The 27,731-nt window shown below is 38.0% G+C and overlaps 2 protein-coding genes across 3 annotated transcripts; both read right to left on the bottom strand.

Moving 5' to 3' along the window:
- Window positions 1-363: 363 nt before the first annotated feature.
- LOC139114471 (uncharacterized) lies at window positions 364-27,584 on the bottom strand. 2 transcript variants are annotated; one of them, XM_070676241.1, is made up of 4 exons: window positions 27,379-27,583; window positions 25,950-26,061; window positions 24,129-24,847; window positions 364-840 (listed from the first exon to the last, which is right to left on the bottom strand). In XM_070676241.1, exons 1-4 carry the CDS (start codon window positions 27,412-27,414, stop codon window positions 748-750), a joined length of 960 nt encoding a protein of 319 aa, XP_070532342.1. In that variant the 5' UTR covers window positions 27,415-27,583; the 3' UTR covers window positions 364-747. The 2 variants fall into 2 exon arrangements, with proteins under 2 accessions (XP_070532342.1, XP_070532333.1); XM_070676232.1 differs by lacking the exon at window positions 364-840 and adding an exon at window positions 23,347-23,791 and having other exon boundaries at window positions 27,379-27,584.
- On the bottom strand, window positions 11,403-15,928 carry LOC139114464 (uncharacterized). The gene is made up of 4 exons (XM_070676219.1): window positions 15,716-15,928; window positions 14,101-14,212; window positions 12,593-13,310; window positions 11,403-12,324 (listed from the first exon to the last, which is right to left on the bottom strand). The coding sequence occupies exons 3-4, from the start codon at window positions 13,091-13,093 to the stop codon at window positions 12,007-12,009; spliced, it is 819 nt and encodes a 272-aa protein (XP_070532320.1). The 5' UTR covers window positions 13,094-13,310; window positions 14,101-14,212; window positions 15,716-15,928; the 3' UTR covers window positions 11,403-12,006.
- Window positions 27,585-27,731: the final 147 nt, after the last annotated feature.

Genomic DNA, 27,731 nt, shown 5'->3' with positions numbered 1-27,731 from the left:
TCCCATTAAATCATGATTTAAAATGCAAGGCTTGGTTTTAAAGGAAAAGACTTATGGCATATAAACATCTGTGAAAACTTGAGATGTTCTTGAAGTTATCTCAGAGATGGTTAATGAATTCTACTTTTTAAGGCCTGTGAAGATATAATTTTAACAAGTGCACCTCAAATTTTCAAAAAAGATGTTCAGATTCTTTGAACGCTTGTTTGTTTTGTACTTCCCTCTGCTTTTGAAATGCCCGTTCCAGTTATACTACGTTTTGGATCTCCGAGTAGCTAACATACCAAACACACCAGTTCAACATTGTTTGATTAGCTTTAGATGTTGAAGCGTCGGTTGTTTATACAGCACGAACAATGGGAATCTTATGAAAGTGCACAATATTTTATTTCGGAAGATAACCACGTGATATCGTGCAAATATTTGTATCAGCATATCCTACTTCTCTATTCAGCAATTACTCACCCAGTCTCTATATCTACATCGCCCAACAACACACAGGTGCCAGCAACAAGCAAGTCTCTTCCTGATTTTGTGTCTGCATCTCCTACAACTGCCCAGCCCAACTCAGGTCTAACAGCAAATGTCTTTTGATCTTGAGAAACTGCCATGAATCCTCCTACAAACTGCATCTTGAACGCTTTGTTCATGTATTCCCATACATATGGCGCTATTGACAGGCCAGATGTGAAGCAGTCGGTTGTTACGCCAAAGAGCATCCGTTGTGCAGACCATTTGTCTAAATATTCATTTCTTGCAAAGCCACCATCCTTCAAATAAGTATGGAAAGAGTGTTATGATCCATCCTGTAATATATGGCCCACCAGAACTATCATCTCTCTGGTAAAGAAATAAGATAATCAGGAAAAGGGTAACTTTTAGATAAATGAAAATTATCAAAAAACTTTGAAATGATTGAAATTTCAACTACTGCCATACTAAAAACATCACTGTATAAACTGGAAGACAGCAATTTGCTAATGTTCAGGGACATGGATAATCCTTATAAAGTTCAAATACAGTACTATAGTGTTAGAATCTAGCGTCGTGAGTAAAGTATTACCATATAAATTGAATTCTCCACATTCATTCCATTCAGTTCTACCAACCTTATAAATACTGGACCAGAAAGTTTTGTCGACACTCCCACTTGCAGCGGTCACAAATTGATCCAAATTAGTAGTAAATCATCAGTCCACCATTTGAGGTCATACTTTTCCAGCTGTATTGCTTTCTCCGTATCGCCATCCAGTCTTCCTTTGTGCCTTCCAGTGTAATACAGGGAATGCCACAAAAAGTCATGAAACAGTAATCAAAAATGACTGCATAGCACCCATTAAGGCAATATCACCAACTGCCTTTTCCATCGGCCCAGTTGTGATGAAATTCGGAGTTATCAGTCTTATCACGCCTATTTCATCTTTGATCTTCTGTGAAAATTCGTCAAATACTTCTGGCCATGGATTGGTTGCCAAGCTCTTCACAAAATCATCTCTTCTGACCGTTATCTCTTTCTTCCCAGAGAATTTGAAAAACATGCTCCTTAGCTGATCTGAATTCTGGTTGATGTGGAATCCAAGGCCTTGTGTAATACACAACCATATCATATCTGGACTCAACACCCATGGGTATGTCTATCGTAGGCTAGGTGTACAGCCTCTAACAGAGCATGCAAACTTCCATTTTCGATTATGTTGACATCTGTATGAAAAACAACTTTCGATTCCTTGCTTGATTCGAGCTGTTGAACTTTGCACATGTGTCGCCAGGGGTAACGGTTCATGGCATGGAGATACATTGGCCACTTCAAAGATAATACCTGTGATTGTAACATAAGAAAAGTAAACAAACGACTTTTCGTCTATTTGTACAGACTACTGGTGATGAAGACATCTAGATAAAAACAGTTTGTAGTATGTGGGATACAATAGCTTAATACCATTATAGGAACAGGGATAAATTCGTAAAGCGAATCTGTGCAAGTTAACATCAGCTAAACATATTGATGAAATTATTTTGTTGTTTATCAATATTGGGTCAAAACCTGCAAAATGCATATCATTGTAGTATAACTGTTTTTGTTTCATTGATAAACCATTAATGTCTTTCTGTAATTTTCAGTCATGTCGACGGACTTCATATTTTGCAACAATACCGCTTTTTACTGACTTGGAAGACGGGGAAGTGATACTATTTGGCAGGAAAAAGGTCAAATAATGTTTGAATGGAGTAAACGAATGTGTGTTATTGCGAGCGGTTTCCTGCAAGGGAAGGTTTTCATAATTATTGTATCATAGATTTTTCTTATGACCGATGTCCTTTACATAAATATCCTACATAAATGAATACAGTTGTCTGTCGCATTCCGCAAGGAAAATTTTGGAAATTTGTATTCACTTAACTAGGACTTAGTTAGGAAAATCAGAGAAGTCTTCGTTTTTTGCCTTTTTTAAAATTAAATTGTGTCACATTATGGAAAGCAACAGAAGTACACAATCTCTTTCAGACTACGCTTGCTTAGATATCTAATCATGTATCCCTGAAACCGTAAAATGACAGCTGAATTAAAAAATGTTATACTAACCTTTTCGATGTGTTGATTCATCTGTTCCTTTCACAGATTTTAATTGTTTTTACACTTCTTTTCCTCATGTAATGATCTCTTCGTCCGCAACTCCCCATTTCCACATCTCACGCTAAAAGGAAAAGTATTAACTGACTGAACGGAAAGGTAAATTCATTAGGCTGATGAGCGATCGAATTTTCAAATTATCAGTGCAGTGCAGCCTATGTTTACCCACACCAGACTAGCAATATTTCATGCGATTTTCGCATGAAACAGGATGAGTTGATATTTCAACTTAAAACGTGAGTCAACGTCAACCTCCAGTCATTTCTGATCAATTTAACATCTATTAAAATAATAACTCACTCAACGCGAGACAATCGGTTGTTTCAAGATCAATCGTCAAGGACATAGACATAGAAACGCAGTGTAGTCTTTGAGGTTACTATCGGTCAAGTTGATTACCATAGGTCAATGTTAAACATCTGAAATTATGTGAAGGGATAATGATACTTTTTTACATTTTTTTCCATGGTGAAGAGTATTAAACCCTTATATAGATATTACCAACTTCCAGTTCTCAACATACACTCATTATATTACGGCTGTTGTGAATAGTAATTTCAAATGATTTGAGGAAGTTTGAGTTGATGTGACGAACGTATATTAGCTTAAAGTGTGAGTCCCACCACATTTTGAGGCTTTTTTCGTTTGACTTGAGGCGTATACTCTAGTTCTGGTTGTCAATGAAATTGGTATTAATAAAACAAACATTTACACACAAACTGAAGCTTATTTGAGCGGTTTTTAGACGGTTGTATTATGTTATTTCGACGAAAACACGGGAAAAGTTGCACTTTTCGACTTCAATCATGGCGACATTTTCCGGAAATTGCCGAGCTCGCCCCGTTTTGGCGTAAGTAGCTGTGACGTCACTAATAGAACGCGTGATGGTGACTTCGTGCATTGACTATGGAGATAGTGATAATTTCATGAGTGAAAGCAGTGCAACTGAGAATGTCATCGTCACAGAAGATATGACAAAGCTGTTCAGAATTTACAGGCCTGCAAATTTTAACAGTCGGGACCTTAACCTAAACGAGAACAAGAGCGGAACTCTTGTTGACCGTCGCGTCTATGACAAGCCCACCGTGACCACAGTCAAACACACCAGTGCACTACCGTACACACAACCGCAAGCTACCAAAATATGAATAAAAGTCTGGAGTTGCCATCCCACCTCATTATTACTTCTCAACATAAATTGCCTCGTTCAAAATCTGTATATAAAATTTGAATTACACCATGACGCTTGTAGATAAATGTAGTAGAGATCAAGTTGAAAATTGTCCACCGTTTATTATAACACACATCTTTCCTATCAACAGCTGGAAGTGGAACAGGCTGAGGGTCATGTTAGCATAAACACCAAAGTAGTATTCTCGCCGCAAAATCTTCAGTTTGGCGTTATAAAACCTCACATGAACATTGGCACTTTTAAAAATATGTGACCGTGAAGACATGTCTAGCCAAATTCTCGGGAAGAGATAAATTAAAATTGACATGATGTAAATATCGGGCACACTGGCACCCGAGGCCGGGCGGCTCAGCTGGCCATTTCTGTGACGGAGTGATCAGCTACGCTTCCGCAGGTTTTTTTCTTGATTAAGTGTCAGCGATATAAAGCACAGTGTTCATTGTTTCATGACTGCGAAATTCTCAAAGAAGCTAAAATATTTTAGGGGAGACTTAGTCGAGCAGAAGGGAACAGATGATGATGACAACGCGACTGCTTCGTCAACAGTATGAAACTTCTTTGCTACACGTTGTGTCACTGTTACTGGCAGCGCCGTGCTGTATTATACACAACCTATCGTTCAGTCTCGCAAAGAGTCAGTCAATCACTACGTAAACTTTTTAGGAATAAATTAGATATCTCCTAACGTTACTAATTATAGAGTCACACATACATGAGATGTAGTACTTGTATTTATTTATTTATTTATTTATTTATTTACAATCACTTTCGTAAAGCAGCTGAATCGGCGTTCAGTCCTGGTGGATGTAAACACGGCCATACTTCTCCGCGGGCCCCCGCATCCCCTTGACATGTTTTGGGCAACCTGTCGCAGTCTTGCTGCTGTTCTCGCTCTTGTCCACAGTTGATGATGATACACGCGAACGCTTTCTGGTGACAATAGTCGTACTGGTACGGCATTGCGATTACATAATTGATGTAGTAAGTCCAGGAATTAAAGTCTATCTTACCGTACATCTGGCTTCCGAACCGTGTTTAAGCTTATTCGACGCGAAGTCACGGCACCCGAAAATGTGCACCGCAGAAAACGCTTGTCTGAGTGCCTCTTTTCCGACCCTTTCTTGTAATTTTGGCATATGCGGCTAATACAGCATCCTAAAATGAAATAGACTGGCAATGGCTGCTGTTACTTCAGCCACCAAAAGCGTAACTTCTCACCATGTTGAAGCCTCAGTAGTAAGCATTGGCTATGGCCGAGGTGAACACACTCACTCGTACGTTCAATTAGTTACGTCATTTCCGGTGGCAATGCCCGCGAATTCCGAAACGACCCGAATGGCAGCCAACTTCAAAGTCGCACAACATATTGCATTTTTATAATATTTAACCGCGTCGTTTCCTTGGGGTGATGCATTTATTTGACAAAGTAGGGATGGCAAAATCATATAGCATGGCTCATTTTAAGCAAAATTAACTTTGAATTTATGCGGGACATACACTTTAATAAACTATATTACAGAGATTCTTATGTATTTTCGACTATAGGATAAGTTAATATTTTCACTCACTTTCATGTAAGTATATTATAGAACTTAGAGCTTTTAATTGGATCACGACGTTCCGCCTTCTCATACAGCGTCATTCGTTTTGAACTCAGAGACTCTGTAAAGGAAGAGACTTGACATTACACCTTGAAAGATGGGGATTTTTGAATTACGTAAGCTACTGTGAGCGCAGTTTAGAGACAGGGGAATCAATGCACTCACCTAATATTTTCATGTGCGCGTCTTTGGCGGTACCAAAGTTTAATGTCCAAGCAAGCCTGGGTATGTATAGAGGCCGGCCACTCAGATTTATGTGCTCTGTGTCACCAGGACAGATTGCATGATTTGATACTGTCAAATGAAAGAACGGAGAATTTACACACAACTTTGTTCGTTGAGGAAACGTCACTCAAAGAGTAAATTCCCATGAGTTAGATAAAACCGGATCCTACTTAAGCATGTTTGCTTTTGTAAAAACCAGATAGGTCAGATGAACAGAAATTTTGGCAGCTTCTGCAAATGGACCATGAGAAAATGTCCCATTCCCGACCGTGGCAGTTTAGAGTGCATGTGCAAATTGTGAAAACACGAACATGATAAAATGAAGAAATGATCTACGACCTACCGTGGCACTTTAGACTGCTTGAGCAAATTATGAAAACACGAACATGATTTTTCAGGAAATGCCCCTATGACCTACTGTTGCAACTCAGACTGCTTGTACGAGTTGTGAAAACAAGAATCGTATTATATTAGGAATGTGATAATTACTGTTATACCACTCTCCGCCTCGTGCCCATTGTTCTAACCATGCTTTCTAATTTCCATAACCGAATATTTTATTATTACCACCTGGCTTTCTTTTGTTTAAAAAGTGTCCGATTTACAAGTTCTTTGTTTAAAAGTGTCCGATTTACTAGTAAATCGGACAGTTCTTTTGTTAAAAACTGTCCGATTTACTAGTAAATCGGACACTTTTAAACAAAAGAAATTGTAAAATGGACACTTTTTAAACAAAAGAAAATCACGTGGCGACGAGTAAAAAAAACAAATGCGAGACATTAACCAGAAGGAATTTATTTCACCATCAAGTACAGAGTAAAGACACTTTAAAAGAATCACCGGACTGAATTAATTTTGCGTGACTGTACATCTCAAAATCAATTACAGGTCACCGTGAAATAACGGTATTGATTGCAAATATCGCTTCTGTGTTAGGGTTATTGTTATCATGATCATTCGAAACTGAAATTTAAGACTTCAAAGTCAGTTGTCAAACACTGAATGTGGAGATTTCAGTCGCCTTTGGTAAAGTTAAATCTAGCTATAGGAAACACACGGCGTCGCGCAGTACCACAGTCATTGTGGATCTAGACATATTGTTTTTTTGTACTTGCAGTTTCTGTTGCGCCTTTCTCTGACGTGGCTGTGTAGCTTGGTCTTCCGATTGTGGCCGTTAGCACTGGCGTGACAGAGGACTGTTCTTTTCCATCTTTGGCTTTGGTAGTTGAAGTGCACCGGATACAGCTTTCATTTGTACTTCATCCGTCATATCGAAATACGTAGAGCGACTCGGCAATTGCATGTATGGTGCTCAAAGTTTTCGACCCAAATGAGCAAAGCGTGACTCTAACGTCGATCTGCAAACACCTTTTCACTTCATTCAACCAACCAACCAATCAAGCAAATTCATACAATTCAAATAAAACCAGGTGCTCAACCACGTCATCGCACTACAATAGCAACACATGTCAACTTGTTTTATCCAATCATGGGTTATTTTTTTATACTTTCGTTCAACAAGGTGTCAAAACGCGTCAATGTTTTCCTGCCAAAGTTTCAACGTGCACTGCACTAAAATTACAAATAAAAACTTTCGGCGTGCAAACAAGGCTCTAAAACTCGGCAAATTCGTGGTATAACACGGTAAGCGAACTCGTAGTCGGCGGTTTACGGAATTTAACGGTACAGTTTGCCATAAAACTCCTCGGCCCTGCGGGCCTCGGAGTTTTACTGGCAAACTGTACCGTTAAATTCAGTAAACCGCCTCCTACTCGTCCGCTTACCTGTAGTTAAATAGTAATTATTAAAATATTTTGATAAATCAAGGTCTCCTTTTCACTTCTTGATTCAATAATAGACATAGACATCAGTACTTTTCGTATTTGCCAATATTATTGAAGATAATTTTTGAACCTTCCGACAAAAGTTTGAAATGGTATAGCTCGTCGATATAGGCATTGCTTGGTACTGCCACTGTAGTTTAACCATGGCTACCAGGTGAATCCGTAGCACATTTCGGCCAACCACTGGCAATAAACCAATTTGCACATTCAAAAAAGAAAATCGAAATGGTGCTAATTTTCAATTTTCAAAGTTTTCACCATCTTGATTATTAACTTTTAGGCCTATTTTTAAATTTAAAATCTTTGGTCTGAGATTGATATATAGGAAACAGGTGTATACTGCCGCGAGGATGGCACTTTGCGGCCATTTAAATTTTTCCTGTAACAAACGCTATTTCCCACAATACGTATTTCCGTTTTTCCAATTTTCAATTCACCAAATATCTTATTCTTCTATTTTATTTTGGGCGTGGCAGCTGATAGTATCTATCTTTGGCCTAGGAATGCATCAAATTGTGACAGTTATTTGCGCGGGCAACTCGTTCAATGGATCGAGTAACGAACATACAAAGAACAATAGTAGGAAAGTCCGATATAATCAGTTTGACCTGACCTGCTGAAGTTTTGCGCGCTTCCCGTCAACGTCGCAAACTGGAACGTGGTGTAAAATTATGACAGCCATCAGCCCAATCAGAGTGCGGCATCCACATTTAATTTTATCTGATCAATTTATTCAGCTGTCAATCTTTGTACGCAATGACGTTCTCCTAATAATGATCTATAAAGTACCCCATCATAGTTTTAATCCGTAGGCCAGCTCACTTATAAATTGCACCCTTAACAACCCGATCCAAATCTTGACCTTGAAGGCGTTTGATATCATGTTTGAGACATCATCGTCTAACAGTTCGTTCAGAGATACCACTTGCCCTGGGCAAAACATTTTGGAGATGAACACCTATTTCGCGGTGACTTCTTCCTTTATCACCCATTTCTTGAATTTCTTGCGCTGAACGCACCAACTTAAATTCAGTGCCTGAAGTGCACGCGCACTCTACCAACCAAATAACAGTTTTTTATCTTGTCTTCTAGTATGTGAGACGATGTTAGGGACTGGCCAGTTTGTTTTGTTTGTTCAGCCTCGCGCTCTCTGTATGTACGTGTAAAGTACACACACTCCAGAGCTTGCAGAAGCCGTCTGAGATAGTGTTCTACATTTGCACTATAAATCTAAAGAAAAAAATGTTGACATTGCACTAAAACGGTCACTACGTCCGACAATTTGTAGCAGTGGAAACGCAGCTATTGTTGGCGGGGTAGGCCTAGGTGTATGTGGGTCATCAAAAGGCGGGGTTGACCTTTTGATGACCTGCATAGCCATGCACCCTACCCCTCCAACAGATAGCTGCGTTGCCACCGCTAGAAAATTTGATGTCCCGGTGAAGAATGTAAGATTTATAATAATAAGGTTATCACGAAAATACCGCAAACGATGCACTAGGATATTGGCGCCGTGCATCACCCTCAACTTCGCACCGAGCGGTACGCTGCGCCAATGTCCTCGTGTTTCCTTTGCGGTATTTTCGTAGAAGAAAACTCATATTAGTAAAGTTACGCGCCCGAAGGGCGCGCCGAAAAATGAAACTGAATGATGAAATTCATGGCTAGCACGATGCATTTGATGCATTTCAGGCAAGTATGAGGCCCGTGTCCAAACTTATAAACACACTGACCCCTAATTGGGCATTTCAAAATAGGTGACACCATCACCAAAATGAAAAACAGGGTGACCCCCATGAATCCACCGGCCTCTAAGGCCGAAGAAACTGGCCAGTCCCTCATTCCGCTAATTTTTAAAAGTATCTTATGCCAATTATCGTAACCAAGCCCCGCCCCAGTACATTTGGTCACACTGAGATAAATGTTGCACCTTAATTCCAATTCGATACAGTTATTTCCGCCAGAGTATGAAAAGATACTGAACCACGTCCCAAATGAAACGGGAAAATCGGACACTTGGTATATTGGAAATTGAAAAAACGGAAATACGTATTGTGGGAAATAGAGTTACTCAGAGGGAAATTTGAATGCCGTAAAGTGCCATCCTCACAGCAGTATACACCTGTTTTCCTATTTTTCAATCTCAGACCAAAGATTTTAAATTTAGACATGGGCCTAAAAGTTAATAATCAAGATGATAAAACCATTTGAAAATTGAAAATTAGCTCCATTTCGATTTTATTTTTTGAAAATGCAAATTGGTTTATTGGTTGGCCGAATTGTGCCATTCATTCAGGTGTTTCCCATATAACTGACAACTTATCTTCTAATCTTTTCAAACGTTTTAAGGCACAGGCCACACACGACATTCGTTTGCCGTTAAATCATTATTTAAAAAAATCAAGGCTTGTAGTTTGTTTTAGTGGTTTTAAGTGAAAGTTTTATAACCATCTGTGAAAACATGAAATGTTTTTAACAAATGCGCCTCAAATTATCAAAACAATGTTCAGATTCTTTGCATAGTTATAGAATAACTTCTCTCTGCCTATGAATCGTCTGTTCCTGTTGCTGGCAATTTTGAACTACATGTTGGATCTCCGAGTCATACTAAACACACCTGTCCAACATTGTTTGATTAGCTTTCGATATTGAAGGCTCTGTTGAAGTGTTGGTTGTTTGTACAGCACAGACGATAGAATATTATCAAAGTGGAAAATTTTTTATTTATATGAAGATAACCATATGAAACCGTGCAAATATTTCTATCAACAAATCATACTTCTCTATCCAGCAATCAGTCAGTATTTATGTCTACATCGCCCAGCAACACACAGGTGTAAGCAAACAATCTCTTCCGCAAAAGAGCTCTAACGATTTGCACTGAGCTTAGACTTGGTTCAAGTCTGTGATTTGTGAATGTTTGAATGGAATGAAGCAATGATTTGTATTTTGTTTTCATGTGAAACGCGCGCGTGAGTTGAGTGGACATGATAATTGGGGTGAACGCTATACAGGGGAGTTTCACCGGAATCACAGTCTTGGATCTCTTGAAGGTTTTGCGTTGCTATAAATTATTCATGACATGACGTTTTTATTTACTTATATATTATTCATAAGATGACATGACTAAATTATACATATTTGGAGGAGTTACCTTTCACCGAAACGCGTGAAAATATCTGTGTTGTTTCTGGGCCCATATGGGCCATCGTGCAAGATGCGATAATCGTCGCCGGTTATTCAAGGATGGGAAAAAGACACTGTCCCGTGAAACAACTTTCAGTCCTCTTTCATTCAGCTTCTGAACTTGCTCTTTCATCAGAGCAATGAGAGGGGAGACTACAATTATTACAGCTGTAGCCTGTTCTCTGAATGAGGGGCGACATCCTATGTCAGTGATTTTCCGCTGCCGGTTGGTGCGCAGACGAACACATCTTTTCCCTCAATGTAACTCTCAACGACCTTTCTTTGCTAATCTCGCATGATTAGCGATGGTCGACCGATCAGTTGTAAAACGCGGTCGGTGTACGAACTTGATGCCATTATTGGCCCAGCGCTCAATGTACTCGATGTCAGCGTGGCCTTGCACAACATGGAGATGACAACAAAGTAATTAATATATGCAGAGGTTTATTAGCATGCGTTCTTCTTCTTGGCGGGAGCTGCCAATCATTTTGTAGTTGCCTCACGTCACTGTGTACACAGTCCGTTTAGCCGCCTGTACTGTGCAAGAAGCCCAAGTCGGTGAATCCGGCAGAAACTAACTCACTACTGCGCAGACTCAAAGGTAACGCATTCAATCGCAAGGAAACCTGGCCTGGGCTGCCTAGTTCCAAATAGGTTCGTATCATATAGAAGAGGCACAAGAGAAACTTTTATAAATGATTTTATTGTTTAAAATTCACCGACTTGAACCAAGTCTACACTGAGCTAGTAAATGCAAACATTGTCAGCTTGCTTGAGACAGAAAAAATGAAGTAGTATATCCCAATACTCGTGCAACAATTTCTCAATAGGCAATACATACACATTATGAAAATTGTTTTGGTCTGTTAAAATCGAGGACTAATATAATTCGTCAATCTGGTATCAGTTTGTGTCATTGAATCATCGAGGAAAAGCTATTTTGCGCTATGAATACAGCAACTACAGTGAAACGGGTTCACTTTACTTCAACCATATCACACTTTTCTGTGTGGTTGGCCTTTGGATTTAAAATAAACAACTCATTTGGAGTGAAAATCTTGTTCTCTATGAGTTTGTGTAAAACAATACTTGTATTGAGAAAATAAATAAATGAATGACGTATAAATTTAATCATCGTTGTCGATTTCAGCAAGGGCCACTACCTACAACGAAAGTTGATAATCACACATAGAAGATTAAGGTAGGACTGATTTAACCGGATACACTCATTAACACTACAATTATAGAAAATGTTTAGGTCTCTCTTTTCAAGGTTATGTCAAGCAGATACGCACTGGACTACAAGTACCTTTACTGGCACTATGATTATCCTGATTTTGTGTCTGCATCTTCTACAACTGCCCAGCCCAACTCAGGTCTTACAGCATATGTCTTGTGATCTTGAGAAACTGCCATGAATCCTCCTATAAACTGCATCTTGAACGGTTTGTCCATGTATTCCCATACATATGGCGCTCTTGACAGGCCAGATGTGAAGCAGTCGGTGGTTACGCCAAAGAACACTCTTTGCGCTGACCATTTGTCTAAATATTCATTTCTTGCAATGCCACTGTACTTCAATAAGTACGGAAAGAGTGTTATGATCCATCCTGTAATATATGGCCCACCAGAACTATCATTACTCTGGGAAAGAAATAAGATAATCAGGTACAGGAAAACCTTTTGATAAATAAAGATTATCAATAAAATTTGAAAAGATTGCAATTGCAACTACTGACATACTAAAATATCACCGTATTAACTGGAAGACAGCAAAATGTTAATGTCAAGGGGCATGGATAATCTTATCAAGGTCAAATACAGTACTATAGCATTAAAACCTAGCATCGTGAGTTAGGCATTATCATATGGTATTAATTGCTCCACATTCACTTCTTTAAGTTATACTTACCTTATAGATACTCGACCAGAATTCCTTGTCGACACTCCCACTTGCAGCGTTCACAAATTGATCTAAGATTGGTAGTAACTCGTCAGTCCACCATTTCAGGTCATACTGTTTCAGCTGTATTGCTTTCTCCTTGATCGCCATCCAGTCTTCCCTTGTGCCTTCCAGTGTAATAGAGGGAATGCCACATTCCGTCATAAACCTGTAACCAAAAAATCTCTGCATGGCATCCATTAAGGCAATATCACCAACTGCCTTTTCCATCGGCCCAGTTGTGCTGAAATTCGGAGTTATCAGTTCATAATTTTTCTCGCCTATTTCATCTTTGATCTTCTGTGAAAATTCGTCAAATACTTCTGGCCATGGATTGGTTGCCAAGCCCTTCACAAAGTCATCTCTTTGACCATTATCTCTTTCTTCCCAGAGAATGTGACAAACTTGCTCCTTAGCTGATCTGAATTCTGGTTGATGTGGATTCCAAGGCCTTGTGTAATAGATAACCATATCATATCTGGACTCAACACCAATGGGTAGTGTCTGTCGTAGGCTAGATGGACAGCCTCTAACAGACCATGCAAAGTTCCATTTTCGACTATGTTGACATCTGTATGAAAACAACTTTCGATGCCTTTTTTGATTCGAGCTGTTGTACTTTGCACATGTGATGCCATGGGTAACGGTTCATGGCATGGAGATACATTGGCCACTTCAAAGGTAGTACCTGTGATTGTAACATAAGGAAAGTAAACAAACGACTTTTCGTCTGTTTGTACAGACTTCTTGTGATGAAGACATCTAGATAAAAACAGTTTGTAGTATGTGGTATACAGTAGGTAAATAGTAATATAGGAACAGGAACAAATTCGTAATGCAAATCAGTGCAAGTAAACATCAGCTTAACATATTGGTGAAGTTATTTCGTTATTACCAAGATTGGGTTCAAAGGATAATATTGCAGTTTACTGTTTTTGTTTCATTGATAAACCATTAATGCCTTTCTCTAACTTTCCAGTCATGTCGATGGACTTCATGTTTTGCAAGCGTTATTCTCCCTCTCCTGAATGAAACAGTTGGGTTATTATAATTTATGAAAAATTACAAATTCAACAAATGCAACAGATTTTCATGGCATAAGTTATGATAAAGCGCATCTTAAATAGTGTTTGAATTGAGAACATGGATGTGTGTTATTGCGGGCGGTTTTCCTGCTGGGGAAGGTTTTCATAATTACTGTATTAAAGATTTTTCGTACGACCGCTATCCTTATATAAATATCCTACATTTGTCTCTCGCATTCCACCAGGAAGATTTTGCAAAAATTACTCATTCGAGTAGGACTTAGTTTGGAAAATCAGAGGACTCTTCATTCTTTGCCTACATGGAAAAAGAAAATTGTGTCACATCACGGGAGTCAACAGAAGAACAGAATCTCTTTCAGACCACGCTTGCTTCTAATCGTGTATCCCCGAAACTGTAAAATAAAAGCAGAATTACAAAAATGTTATACTAACCTTTTCGATGTGCTGATTCATCCGTTCCTTTCACAGATTTTAATTGTTTTTCCACTTCTTTTCCTCGTGTAATGATCTCTTCGTCCGCAACTCCCCATTTCCACATCTCACGCTAAACGGAAAAGCGTAAACTGAGTGAAAGGAAGGCTAAATTCAAAAGGGTTATGAGCCATCGAATTTCCAAATAATCAGTGCAACTTTCGCATATCCATACCGGACTAGCAAAATTTCACGCGATTTTTGCGTCATTGCCACATCGATTGTATCTTATGCTGAATTTTACAAAACTTAGGCATGTTTCTTTCCATTCTTTTCATCTCTCTTTTGTAAATGTGTTTTAAAATCCAATGACAACTCTACAAAATACCAAATGTCAATTCTAAACTTTTAATGGAACAAAATCAGCATTTACCGAAGGAATCATTGTCTTTGGTCTATTAGCCAGAATTGTTTCTGAATAAACAGTCAATGGAGTCTCTTGCAGGAACTTTACAAAGAAAGAGTACCTAATCTGAATTTTACAGGTGAGGTCACATCTGCACACGTATAGATCATCACTTTTAGCACCCTTGTGCACCGGAAATTTGCTCACAATATGAGACTGTACAGACAGTACAATTGAGTCTATGGTAATACTGCTTTTGCCAGAAGCCATTTCAAACCCCATACTTTCTAATCATGTGACATTTTTTCAATATCAACAACAAGCACAGCACAGAGCATCTTATCTCACATGGCTTGATTGCACAGCTGACGTTAACAATTATATTCTATCAACCACTGTTACGGTAACAAATTAAACTTTCCTCTGACTTAACTGCTATTGCAACTATTGAGCACCCTATGTAGTACGATGAACGTATATACGCAGGCATATGAACTTACGATGAACCTATATGCGAATAACTTGAGAAACAGTACAGTCGTACAACGTTTTGAACTATAGAAATACTTTGCTCACATTGAGATTTGAAGAGCTTCGAAGAAAAGTGATGTTTTGAGATTCTGCTTCACAAATACTCTAACGGATCGTATTATTGTCCAACTCGATTTCTGAACCTGCAGATATTTCAAAGGCCGTGCAGCGAAGTTTCACAGCGCTAAGATGGCAAACATGTTGCTTGAAAAAATGGCTAAGCTTCAACGTCGCCTCTTGACTTTGCCACTCAATATATAAGAACAAAAAGCCGTCCCTTCCTATGATGCATTTATTATCCGTACATCTTTACCTGAAGGGCTTGGAAGGGTTACATTTTGCTTAAATATATAAGGTAATCACGTATCTAACCGTCAACTGCTTCGTGTGATTGTTTATTAGGGACTCTTTACCCGGTGGCAGTTAGGTTATAGATTGACGTCGATGAGTTTCGTATCGAAGCATGTCGGGATATTATATTGCCCTTTCTATGCGCATGGCCTACAAAAAGCGGTAGTTATTTTCATGTCGAAATCGCATTCATCTGTTTGCCTGGCATTATGTCAAGTTTAGTCAGCGTGACTGTTGGTAAATTGGCGTAAGTAATGTACTGACAATGCCAGCGTTTGTATGAAGTCAAAAAGCAACACTTAGAATCCCTCCAGGTGTTCAACCAATATGTAAAGGTGTTTAACTTGCCTGTTTTTCACTGTCTTCGTGCCACAACATAAACATATTCAACGTCGGATGAAGAAAATATACCTTGAAGAGATAGGGAGATAGGTACTATGTAGGTGAGGGCGACGATGAGCTGCGTGTTTAAACAACTCGATCTACTGCACACAAATTTATTGTGTGGGTGTCTCTCCCTCTCTGACGATACCGAAGCTCGATTGGTGCTATATAGAGGCACGCTTCTCAGATTTATGTGATAAGCGTCAACAGGGCGGATTTACATACAATTTACATAACTCACCGTTCATTGGGAAAACCTCACACGATCATAAATTCTCATGAGTTTATTTGAAGTGTACCAAAGTATATTTACTTTATTGAAGTCAGCGAGGTTTGATGATAAAAGATTAAGCACCATAGGGAAATACAGTACGCGCCGGCAGTCACATGTACTTTTGCAATCTATGAAAATACTTATCTATACAACGAAAGAACAAAATTAATTTACATACGTAGTAAAGTATTGCTGAAAATCATTATGCTCTTCTGGTAATGCTAACTTGCTGCAAGTTTTTGGAAGTAATTTCACGTCTTGTTCTAAACAGAAAATGAGCGTTATTTATGTCATGAGTTCTGAATAAATCGAAACGCTCTTTTAATTTTCACGCCACCTTGATACGATTCATATCTTGATGACACATGGAGAAAACGTTGGCATTTGTTGGACCAACAGTCTAATGTCAAGTGGGAAATCATGGCTGCAATCAAGAGTAATTTATCTTGGCTGGTTATTTGCTTGTACGGTTTTGTACACGCGCGTGTACTAGCAGCTGTCAGAACTTCAGGTGTAAGGGTATTGGGGGTATGTGAATACAACACAGGAGAACTGTTAAAATGACTGAATAAAATAGTTTTAAAACTACACAGCGTAGAAAAAATATCTATATTACATTTAAAAGAGATATCATTAAAAACAGACATGCATCTGGGCACTGTCGAGAATTTTCTGCAATTAACAGAACACAAGTCTGGTTTAAAAAGGGGTTTCCTGCGTAAATTTCTACTGGGGCATAAAAGCAGATTGATTTAGAATATCTGGAGCATCATAATGTGAATGAATTATTTTGTACAAAAAGCACATGTCAAGGGTTAGTCTTCTATTGTGTAACTTAGGAATGTTCAGAATTCTGCAATAAAATGGGTAGCTGGATTTACTGCAGTGAACATTGAGTTTGCGACAAATGATTTCACAAATTTAATTTGTACTCTTTCGATTTTTTCTGACCGGCCCTGCTGGTGGGGTGACCACACAACAGAGCCGTACTCTAGAATAGATCTTACATAAACACAATACAGAGAAATAATTGCTGAAATGTCATTGAATGGCTGGCAGAGACGCTTAATAAATCCAAGAGATTTGAAGGCTCTAGAAACAATGTTATTGATGTGAAAAGAATAATTAAGGTTTGAAGTAAAATGCCCAGATCCTTGACAACAGAGACCAGTTGAAGAGGAGTAACATTGATTGAGTAATCAAGAGAGGAAATGACTTTTTTCTTAAGTGTAAAACTGATAAATTTACATTTACTGATATTAGGTGACAGTTTCCCGTTGTTACACCATTGTGCAAATTTGTCAAGATCTTGCTGTAACATGACACAGTCAGCGAGGGATGTGATGGTGCGATAGATCTTGGCATCGTCGGCATACAAGCTGAGCTTTGCAGAAATATCTAACAGTGAAATATCGTTAATAAACATAACAAAAAGTAGTGGCCCCAAGAGTGAACCCTGGGGCACACCTGACGAAGCAATGTACCATTTTGACGAGCAACTAACAAACACTACCCTCTGTCGTCTAAGATGAAGATAAGAAGCCAGCCAACTGTGCAGATTACATACCGAATTTGGCGGCTTTGTACAGGAGAAGTGTGTGACAGACACTGTCAAAAGCCTTGCTGAAGTCCGTGTAAATTGAATCTACCTGTTGTTTATTGTTCAGTGAAACAGAGATGAAATCTGTATAATCCACTAAGTTAGTTGTAGTGGATCTGTTTTGACAAATCCGTGCTGGTCGATGGAAATATTTGGTTTAATATGTTGATAGATATGAGGAACAATAACTGCCTCGAAGATCTTAGCAAAAAGAGGCAACAAGGAGATTGGGCGGTAATTTTCAACTGCTGATTGACCACCAGATTTAAACACGGGGACAACATTGGCCTGTTTAAATGAGAAGGAAACTGACCAAGACAAATTGATTTTTGGAATAAAATTTGGAGGGGAACAACAACTTATGTGACCTCGTCTAATAGCTTCAACACGCCTGACGTATATCGTTAGTTCAGCTTACGAGGGTTAAGGTTCATCTTTCCTTCGTAATAACAAATGATGAAATATGTATATTACATGTACCATATTTTATTTATTATGACCCTCATATTACGCCATGCAAATAATTGCAAGGACAAATTTCTTCTTCACTATAGCTATGCTATCACCCTCTGTATATGTGCCTGTCTAAATGTCTGTTACATTTACTCAAGAAAATTTTTCAATCGGCTTTAATGTACAATGTCAAAATACTGGCGTCATACCAGCTTTGCACTCGACTATGTATCTAAACTATGTCTCTACCATTTTACATAAACACTTCACGTTTACTCGATACGGATAAAATAGCCTGATCGTTTCCTATGCTAGATTATCTCGGGAATTATTTGCCTAAATTTCCAGAAGTGTGTCCTGATTCGAAAGTACCATTTTAGCTCACGTGTTCACACACGTGAGCTAATGTCGTAGCGATGTATGTCTGTCCATCCTTGTGTGTGTCAGTCTGTCTGTCTGTCTTCTTACACGATTACTCAAAAATGGCTGAATGGATTCAAGTGAGATTTTGTAGATATGTATTTTGTGATAATTGCAAAAACTGATTAGATGTTGGTTAGAGTGGCTTACATATTAAAGAAGTTATGAATTATCATTTTTTTCATATAATTATTTCCTATGGAGACAGTAATGACAGTGTCGACATATATCAAGAAATACTGCACAAAATTTCATGAAACTTTTCACAGATGACAATATAAGAACATTTTGGTGATACTGTGTGTCATGTTAATTATATGCTAATTTGCATATTTAATGAACTTTCGTAATTAGTGATATAACTCTGAAATTCTTACACGAAATTTGATGATATCTGCTACAGATATTGATCTGATAGATATCTAAGTGCCATTGACAGTGTCAAATTAAGAAATAGCTCACTTGCATATTTAATGAAGTTTGAATAAGATATAACTCCGAAATAACTGCACCAAGTTCGATGAAATATACGGCAGACACTGATCCGACATATATCTGACTGTGTTTAAAGCATTTGGAAGTGTGGATTGAGGATTTATGTGCATATTATAATAAACTTTGTAATTAGTGCTATGACTCCAAACTTATTGCACTAAAATTGATAAAAACCTGCTAAAGATATTGATCTGATAGATATCTAAGCACTGAGCACTGTCAAGGAAATAATTAGCTCATTTGCATATTTAATGAAGATTTGTAATGAGTCATACAACTCCGAAATAACTGCACCAAATTTGATGAAATCTGCTGCAGATACTGATCCGACAAATATCTGACTGTGTTGTGAAGCATTTAGTAGTGTGAAGTTAATTAAAGGTTCATTTGCATGTATAATGAACTTTGTAATTAGTGATATAACTCTGAAATTATGGCACCAAATATAGAGAAACCTGCTACTCATATTAATCTGATAAATATTAAGAGGTAAGACGCAGTATGATGAAGACATAGCAGCATGTTCCAATCAATTCGATATAGTTTCTAAATAATCAGTTAATAGTACATTTGTATTAGTACCATGGCATTTTGAACAATACTACCAGAATCGCTGTCAATAAAATGACTGCATTCACATTGCAAGAGAAGCAACGGTAAGTGACTTGCAGTCCCCGACTGTTTTAGCAGCCCTTTCAAACGGCCGCTTCCTTCTTGTTGACTATTCAAACATAACAGTTACCGAACGATACATCCGAACTCAGACATATGATTAAAGAAATGATTACAGTGTAATTTCAGTATTAACTTTTATGGTAAATGTCCGGATATTTAACATTGTCCGTTATTATTCACATAATTTTTGCGAACCTTGATTCGCACTTTCAAAGTGAACAAACAAAGTGGTTACCTTTTTCCGCAAACGCTGTGCTGACATCTGGATTTGAAGGACTTCGAGGCATTAGGATATGATACCTCACTGAATACTGAGATAGATTGTTGATGTATTTCGGTTGACTTGATGTTGTAGATGTTTAAGTATATGTAGCATGCTGACGTAAATATTTTGCATGGCAGAACTAAAGTAAGGCCAAAAAATAATCGGTTCGTTTCTGGTCATTGACATGTGGCAAAAATGATGCGGCGACGCGATTGTTTTTCAATTTTATGGGTGGAATTCGATACATTTCCCCTTTTTTCGTAGGGGCAAATGAAAAACAGGAAAGCAAGAGTTGATGCGCACAATTTGAAGTGATGCAGGCTTGACCAGAAACAAATCAACTTTTTTGGCCTAATAATTGTTCCCATGCTGAACCTATACCCGCTTCCTCGCCTGTCATTTGCCTAATTTTGACGAGGTAAAGTGTCGTACACAAAATGCCACCACCATAGCATGAAACAACAAAGCAACCAACGGTTTCCTTGTCTGACAAGTTTAAATTTTGAACTTACCTGATTTTTACTTTCTTTTTCCGTGACTGGATAGCGTAGAATTGCTTACCATTGCCTTGCTCTATTCAATGTATGCCATCCTTTCCCCTTGACACATTGCTTTCTTTACTGTCTCTGAGTTGAGGTAACGGTTTTGGATCGCAGCGCTTTCAGTAACTGAAGCTGACACACACCAAGTAATCGGTTGCAAGCACCATTTCAGATGTTTATTACTGAACAGAAACTGTGATAACTCAAAATCTGCTGTCTGATCTCTCTATCAATCATGTTCTACTTTGTCCAGAAAATGTGCAACTTAAATCGTTTCCCGCATATTATATCGATTGAATAACTTTATGCAATGAAATACTGCAACTCGGAAAATATTTAAAGACAGGAAATATTGTTAAAACAGGATGAGTTGATATTTCAACTTAAAACTTGGGTCAACGTCAACCTCTGGTCATTTCTGATAAGTTTAACATCTATTAAAATAATAACTCACTCAACGCAAGATAATCGGTTACTTCAAGATTGGGAATGTAAAAAGTCATATTCAATTAAGCTACGTCTGCAGGCAATCGTCAAGGAAATAGGCATAGAAATGCAGTGTAGTCTTTGAAATTACTATCGGTCAAGTTGATTACTATAGGTCAATCTTAAACATCTGAAATCATGGGAAGGGATAACGATGCTTTTTACACCTTTTTCCATGGTGAAGAGTATTAAACCCTTATATAGATATTACCCACCTTCCAGTTCTCAACATACACTCATCATATTACGGCTGTTGTGAATAGTGATTTAAAATGATTTGAGAAAGTTTTGACCTGATGTGACGAACGTATATTAGTTTAAGTTTATTACAGAGATTCTTATGTATTTTCGACTATAGGATAAGTTAGTATTTCCACTCACTTTCATGACAGTATATTATAGAACTTAGAGCTTTAACGTGGATCAAAACGTACCGCTTTCTCATACAGCGTCATTCGTTTTGACCAGCGAGGACGCTGTTTATTAAAAGGGTTGCAGAGTGCAATGCCTTCCTCATTCAAGACCGGTACCTCAACTCAGAGACTGTAAAGGAAGAGACGTGACAATACACCTTGAAAGATGGGGATTTTTGAATTACCTGAGCTACTGTGAGCGCAGTTTAGAGACCAGGGGAATCAATGCACACAACAAATATTTTCGTGTACGCGTCTCTGGCGGTAGCAAAGTTTAATGTCCAAGCAAGCCTTGGTATGTATAGAGGCCGGCTACTCAGATTTATGTGCTGTGCGTCACCAGGACAGATTGCATAATTCGAGATACTGTCAAATGAAAGAATGGAGAATTTACACAAAACACTGTTCGTTGATGAAACGTCACTCAAAGAGTAAATTCCCATGAGTTTGATAAAACCGGATCCTACTTAAGTATGTTTGCTTTCGTAAAACCAGAGAGGACAGATGAACAGAAATTTTGGCAGCTTCTGCAAATGGACCATGAGAAAATGTATCACTACCGACCGTGACAGTTTAGAGTGCTTGTGCAAATTTTGAAAACACGAACATGACCAAATGAGGAACTGTACTAAGACCTACCGTGGCAGTTTAGAGTGATTGTGCAAATTATGAAAATCTGAACATGATTTTATAGGAAATGTCCCTATGACCTACTGTTGCAGCTCAGACTGATTGTACGACTTGTGAAAACACGAATCGTATTACACAAGGAATGTGATAATTACTATTAAATAATAATTATTAAAATATTTTGGTAAGTCAAGGTCTGATTTTTCCTTGTTTATTCAATAATAGACATTGACGTCAGCACTTTTCGTATTTGGCAATATTATTTTAGATAATTGTTTGATCTTCCAACTAAATTTGGAAAAGCTATAGCTCGTCGATCTAGGCATTGCATGGTACTGCCACTGTAGACCAACCATGGCTACAAGGTATCTCCCAAATAAATGACAACTTATCTTGCCCTCTTTTCAAACGTTTTAAGGCAAAGGCTACACACTAAATTCATTTGCCATTATATGATGATTTAAAAATTCAAGGCTTGCATTTTGATTTCGTGGTTTTAAAGGGAAAGACATGAGATAAAACCATCTGAGAAAACTTGAGATGTTCTCAACAAATGCACCTCAAGATATCAAAAAAATGTTCTGATTCTTTGCATAGTTGTTTGTTTTGTACTTCCTTCTGCTTTTGAAACGTGTACTCCTGTGGATGGCGATTTTGTACTACATTTTGGATCTCCGAGTCGCTTACATGCTAAACACCCTGTCCAACATTGATTAGCTTTTGACATTGAGGCTTGGTTGAAGTGTTGGTTGTTTATACAGCACAGACAACGGAAATCGTATCAAAGTAGAAAATATTTTATTTATGAAGATAACCATATGAAACAGTGCAAATATTTCTATCAACAAATCATACTTTTCTATCCAGCAATCAGTCAGTATTTATGTCTACATCGCCCAGCAACACACAGGTGTAAGCAAACAAACTCTTCCGCAAAAAACTGTAAGGAATTGCACAGAGCTAGCAAATGCAAACTTTGTCAGCTTGCTTGCGACAGAAGAAATGAAGTAGTATATCCAAGTCTTGCAACAATTGTTCAGTAGGCAATATATGCACATTATGAAAATTGTTTTTGTCTGTTGAAATCGAAGAATAATATAATTCGTCAATCTGATATCAGTTTTTGTCATTAAATCATCAAGAAAATATTACTTCCCGCTACGAATACAGCAACTACAGTGAAATGGGTTCACTTTACTTCAACCATATCACACTTTTCTGTGTGGTTGGCCTTTGGTTTTAAAATAAACAACTCATTTGGAGTGAAAATCTTGTTCTCTATGAGTTTGTGTAAAACAATACTTGTATTGAGAAAATAAATCAATGATTGACGTATAAATTTAATACACATTTTAGATTTCAGCAAGGGCCACTACCTACAACGACAGTTGATAATCACACATAGAAGATTAAGGTAGGACTGATTTAACCGGATACACTCATTAACACTACAATTATAGAAAATGTTTAGGTCTCTCTTTTCAAGGTTATGTCAAGCAGATACGCACTGGACTATAAGTACCTTTACTGGCACTATGTTTATCCTGATTTAGCGTCTGCATCTTCTACAACTGCCCAGCCCAGCTCAGGTCTTATAGCAAATGTCTTTTGATCTGAGAGACTGCCATGAATCCTCCCATAAACTGCATCTTGAATGGTTTTTCCATGTATTCCCAGACATATGGCGCTCTTGACAGGCCAGATGTGAAGCAGTCGGTGGTAACGCCAAAGAACACTCGTTGCGCTGACCATTTGTCTAAATATTCATTTCTTGCAATGCCACTGTACTTCAATAAGTACGGAAAGAGTGTTATGATCCATCCCGTAATATATGGCCCACCAGAACTATCATCTCTTTGGAAAGAAACAAGATAATCAGGAACAGGATAACTTTTAGATAAATGAAGATTATCAAACGACTTTGAAATGATTGAAATTTCAACAACTGCCATACTAAAAACATCACCGTATCATCTGGAAGACACCAATATGCTAATGTTCAGAGACATGGATAATCCTTATCAAGTTCAAATACAGTACTATAGTGTTAGAACCTAGCGTCGTGAGTAAAGTATTACCATATAAATTGAATTCTCCACATTCCCTCTATTCAGTTGTACTAACCTTATAAATACTGGACCAGAAATTTTTGTCGACACTCCCACTTGCAGCGTTCACAAATTGATCCAAGATTGGTAGTAACTCATCAGTCCACCATTTTAGGTCATACTGTTCCAGCTGTATTGCTTTCTCCCGGATCGCCATCCAGTCTTCCCTTGTGCCTTCCAGTGTAATAGAGGGAATGCCACATTCCGTCATAAACCCGTAATTAAGAAATGACTGCATAGCATCCATTAAAGCAATATCACCAACTGCCTTTTCCATCGGCCCAGTTGTGCTGAAATTCGGAGTTATCAGTTCATAATTTTTCTCGCCTATTTCATCTTTGATCTTCTGTGAAAATTCGTCAAATACTTCTGGCCATGGATTGGTTGCCAAGCCCTTCACAAAGTCATCTCTTCTGACGGTTATCTCTTTCTTCCCAGAGAATGTGACAAACTTGCTCCGTAGCTGATCTGAATTCTGGTTGATGTGGATTCCAAGGCCTTGTGTGATACACAACCATATCATATCTGGACTCAATACCAATGGGTAGTGTCTGTCGTAGGCTAGGTGTACAGCCTTTAACAGAGCATGCAAAGTTCCATTTTTGACTATGTTGACATCTGTATGAAAACAACTTTCGATGCCTTTTTTGATTCGAGATGTTGTACTTTGCGCATGTGTTGCCAGGGGTAACGGTTCATGGCATGGAGATACATTGGCCACTTCAAAGGTAGTACCTGTGATTGTAACATAAGGAAAGTAAACAAACGACTTTTCGTCTATTTGTACAGATTACTTGTGATGAAGACATCTAGATAAAAATAGTTTGTAGTATGTGGGATACAATAGCTTAATAGTAATATAGGAACAGGAACAAATTCGTAAAGCAAATCTGTGCAAGTTAACATCAGCTAAACATATTGATGAATTATTTTGTTGTTTATCAATTTTGGGTCCAAACCTGCAAAAGGCATAATATTGCAGTATAACTGTTTTTGTTTCATTGATAAACCATTAATGTCTTTCTGTAATTTTCCAGTCATGCCGATGGACTTCATATTTTGCAATTCTTCCGCCCCCCCCCCTCCTAAATGGAAACAGTTGGGTAATTAACAAGTTATGAAAAATTGAAAATTCTACAAATGCTACAAATGCTACAGATAGTTCATGGAATAATGTTTGATAAATCGCATCTCAACCCTTTTCCTGCTAAGTTCATATTTCACCATTTGGTCAAAATGGTTAAAATTAGTGAAGCATAACACATTCCATATGATGTATTTTAACATAGCACTGAACATTTGAAGGCTGTTGAAGACACAAATACAGTAAACTTGGTTTTATGGACTAAAGATGCTATGACAGACCAAGCCAAGTGGATGAAAATACACCTGGTTTTAGATCAATACCGCCTTTTAGTGACTTGGGAGATAGGGAAGTGATACTTTCTGGCAGGAAAAGGGTCAATTAATGTTTGCATGGAGTAGACGAATGCGTGTTATTGCGAGTGGTTTCCTGCAGGGGAAGGTTTTCATAATTATGGTATCATAGATTTTTCTTACGACCGATGCCCTTTACATAAATATCCTACATAAATGAATACATTTGTCTGTCGCATTCCACAAGGGAAATTTTGGAAAATTATTCACTCGACTAGGACTTAGTTACGAAAATCAGAGAAGTCTTCGTTCTTTGCCTTTTTTTGAAAAATAACATTGTGTCACATTATGGAAAGCAACAAAAGTATAGAATCTCTTTCAGACAACGCTTGCTTAGATATCTAATCGTGTATCCCCGAAACTGTAAAACAACAGCAGAATTACAAAATGTTATACTGACCTTTTCGATGTGCTGATTCATCCGTTCCTTTCACAGATTTTAATTGTTTTTCCACTTCTTTTCCTCGTGTAATGATCTCTTCGTCCGCAACTCCCCATTTCCACATCTCACGCTAAACGGAAAAGCATAAACTGAGTGAAAGGAAGGCTAAATTCAAAAGGGTTATGAGCCATCTAATTTCCAAATAATCAGTGCAACTTTCGCGTATCCATACCGGACTAGCAATATTTCATGCGATTTTCGCGTCATTGCCACATCGATTGTATCTTATGCTGAATTTTACAAAACTTAGGCACGTTTCTTTCCATTCTTTTCATTTCTCTTTTGTAAATGTGTTTCAAAATCGAATGACAACTCTACAAAATCCCAAATGTCAATTCTACACTTTTAATCAAACACAAATCTCCATTTATCACAAGAAATCATTGTCTTTGGTGTATTAGCCAGAATTGTTTCTGAATAAACAGTCGACAAAACAAGTCTGTTGCAGGAACATTACAAAGAAAGAGCACTTAATTTGAATTTTCAGGTAAGGTCACATCTGCACACGTATAGATCATCACGTTTAGCACCCTTGTACACCGGAAATTTCCTAACAATATGAGACTGTAGAGACAATACAATTGAGTCTATGGTAATACTACTTTTGCCAGAAGCCATTTCAAACCCCATACTTTCTAATCATGTGACCATTTTTCAATATCAACATGCACATCACAGAGCATCTGATCTCACATGGCTTGATTGCACAGCTGACGTTAACAATTATATTCTATCAACCACTGTTACAGTAACAAATTAAACTTTCCTCTGACTTAACTGCTATTGCAACAATTGAGCACCCTATGTTGTACGATGAACGTATATATGCAGGCATATGAACTTATGATGAACCTATATGCAAATAACTTGAGAAACAGTACAGTCGTACTACGTTTTGAACTATAGAAATACTTTGCTCACATAGAGATTTGAAGAGCTCAATATATAAGAACAAAAAGTCGCCCCTTGCTATAATGCATTTATTATCCGCACATCTTCACCTGGAGGAATTGGAAGGGTTACATTTTGCTTAAAGATATAAGGTAATCACGTATCTAACCGTCAACTGCTTCGTGTGATTGTTTATTAGGGACTCTATACCCGGTGGCAGTTAGGTTATAGATGGACGTCGATGAGTTTCGTATCAAAGCATATCGGGATATTATATTGCCCTTTCTATGCGCATGGCCTACAAAAAGCGGTAGTTTTTTTCATGTCGAAATCGCATTCATCTGTTTGCCTGGCATTATGTCAAGTTTAGTCAGCGTGACTGTTGGTTAATTGGTGTAAGTAGTGTACTGAGAAGGCCAGCGTTTGTATGAAGTCAAACAGCAACACTTAGAATCCCTCCAGGTGTTCAACCAATATGTAAAGGTGTTTAACTTGCCTGTTTTTCACTGTCTTCGTGCCGCAACATAAACATATTCAACGTCGGATGAAGAAAATATACCTTGAAGAGATAGGGAGATAGGTACTATGTAGGTGAGGGCGACGATGAGCTGCGTGTTTAAACAACTCGATTTACTGCACACAAATTTATTGTGTGGGTGTCTCTCCCTCTCTGACGATACCGAAGCTCGATTGGTGCTATATAGAGGCACGCTTCTCAGATTTATGTGATAAGCGTCAACAGGGCGGATTTACATACAATTTACATAACTCACCGTTCATTGGGAAAACCTCACACGATCATAAATTCTCATGAGTTTCTTTGAAGTGTACTAAAGTATATTTACTTTA

Source organism: Ptychodera flava, chromosome 2 (assembly GCF_041260155.1).
Source record: "Ptychodera flava strain L36383 chromosome 2, AS_Pfla_20210202, whole genome shotgun sequence".
NCBI classification, from domain to species: domain Eukaryota; kingdom Metazoa; phylum Hemichordata; class Enteropneusta; family Ptychoderidae; genus Ptychodera; species Ptychodera flava.
Note: the sequence above shows the minus strand (reverse complement) of the source record. Positions and strands in the feature narration are given on the sequence as shown.

Bases quoted from the DNA above. Each gene is read 5' to 3' on its own strand.
- LOC139114464 (XM_070676219.1), bottom strand. From the start codon at position 13,093: ATGGTTATCTATTACACAAGGCCTTGGAATCCACATCAACCAGAATTC. The intron at 12,325-12,592 runs GTAAGTATAACT...TTTCTTTCCCAG, and splicing joins TCTGGTCGAGTATCTATAAG to AGTAATGATAGTTCTGGTGG.
- LOC139114471 (XM_070676232.1), bottom strand. From the start codon at position 27,414: ATGTTTATGTTGCGGCACGAAGACAGTGAAAAACAG. The intron at 26,062-27,378 runs GCAAGTTAAACA...TTTTCCGTTTAG, and splicing joins ACGAAGACAGTGAAAAACAG to CGTGAGATGTGGAAATGGGG. The intron at 24,848-25,949 runs GTCAGTATAACA...TTACAATCACAG, and splicing joins TGAATCAGCACATCGAAAAG to GTACTACCTTTGAAGTGGCC.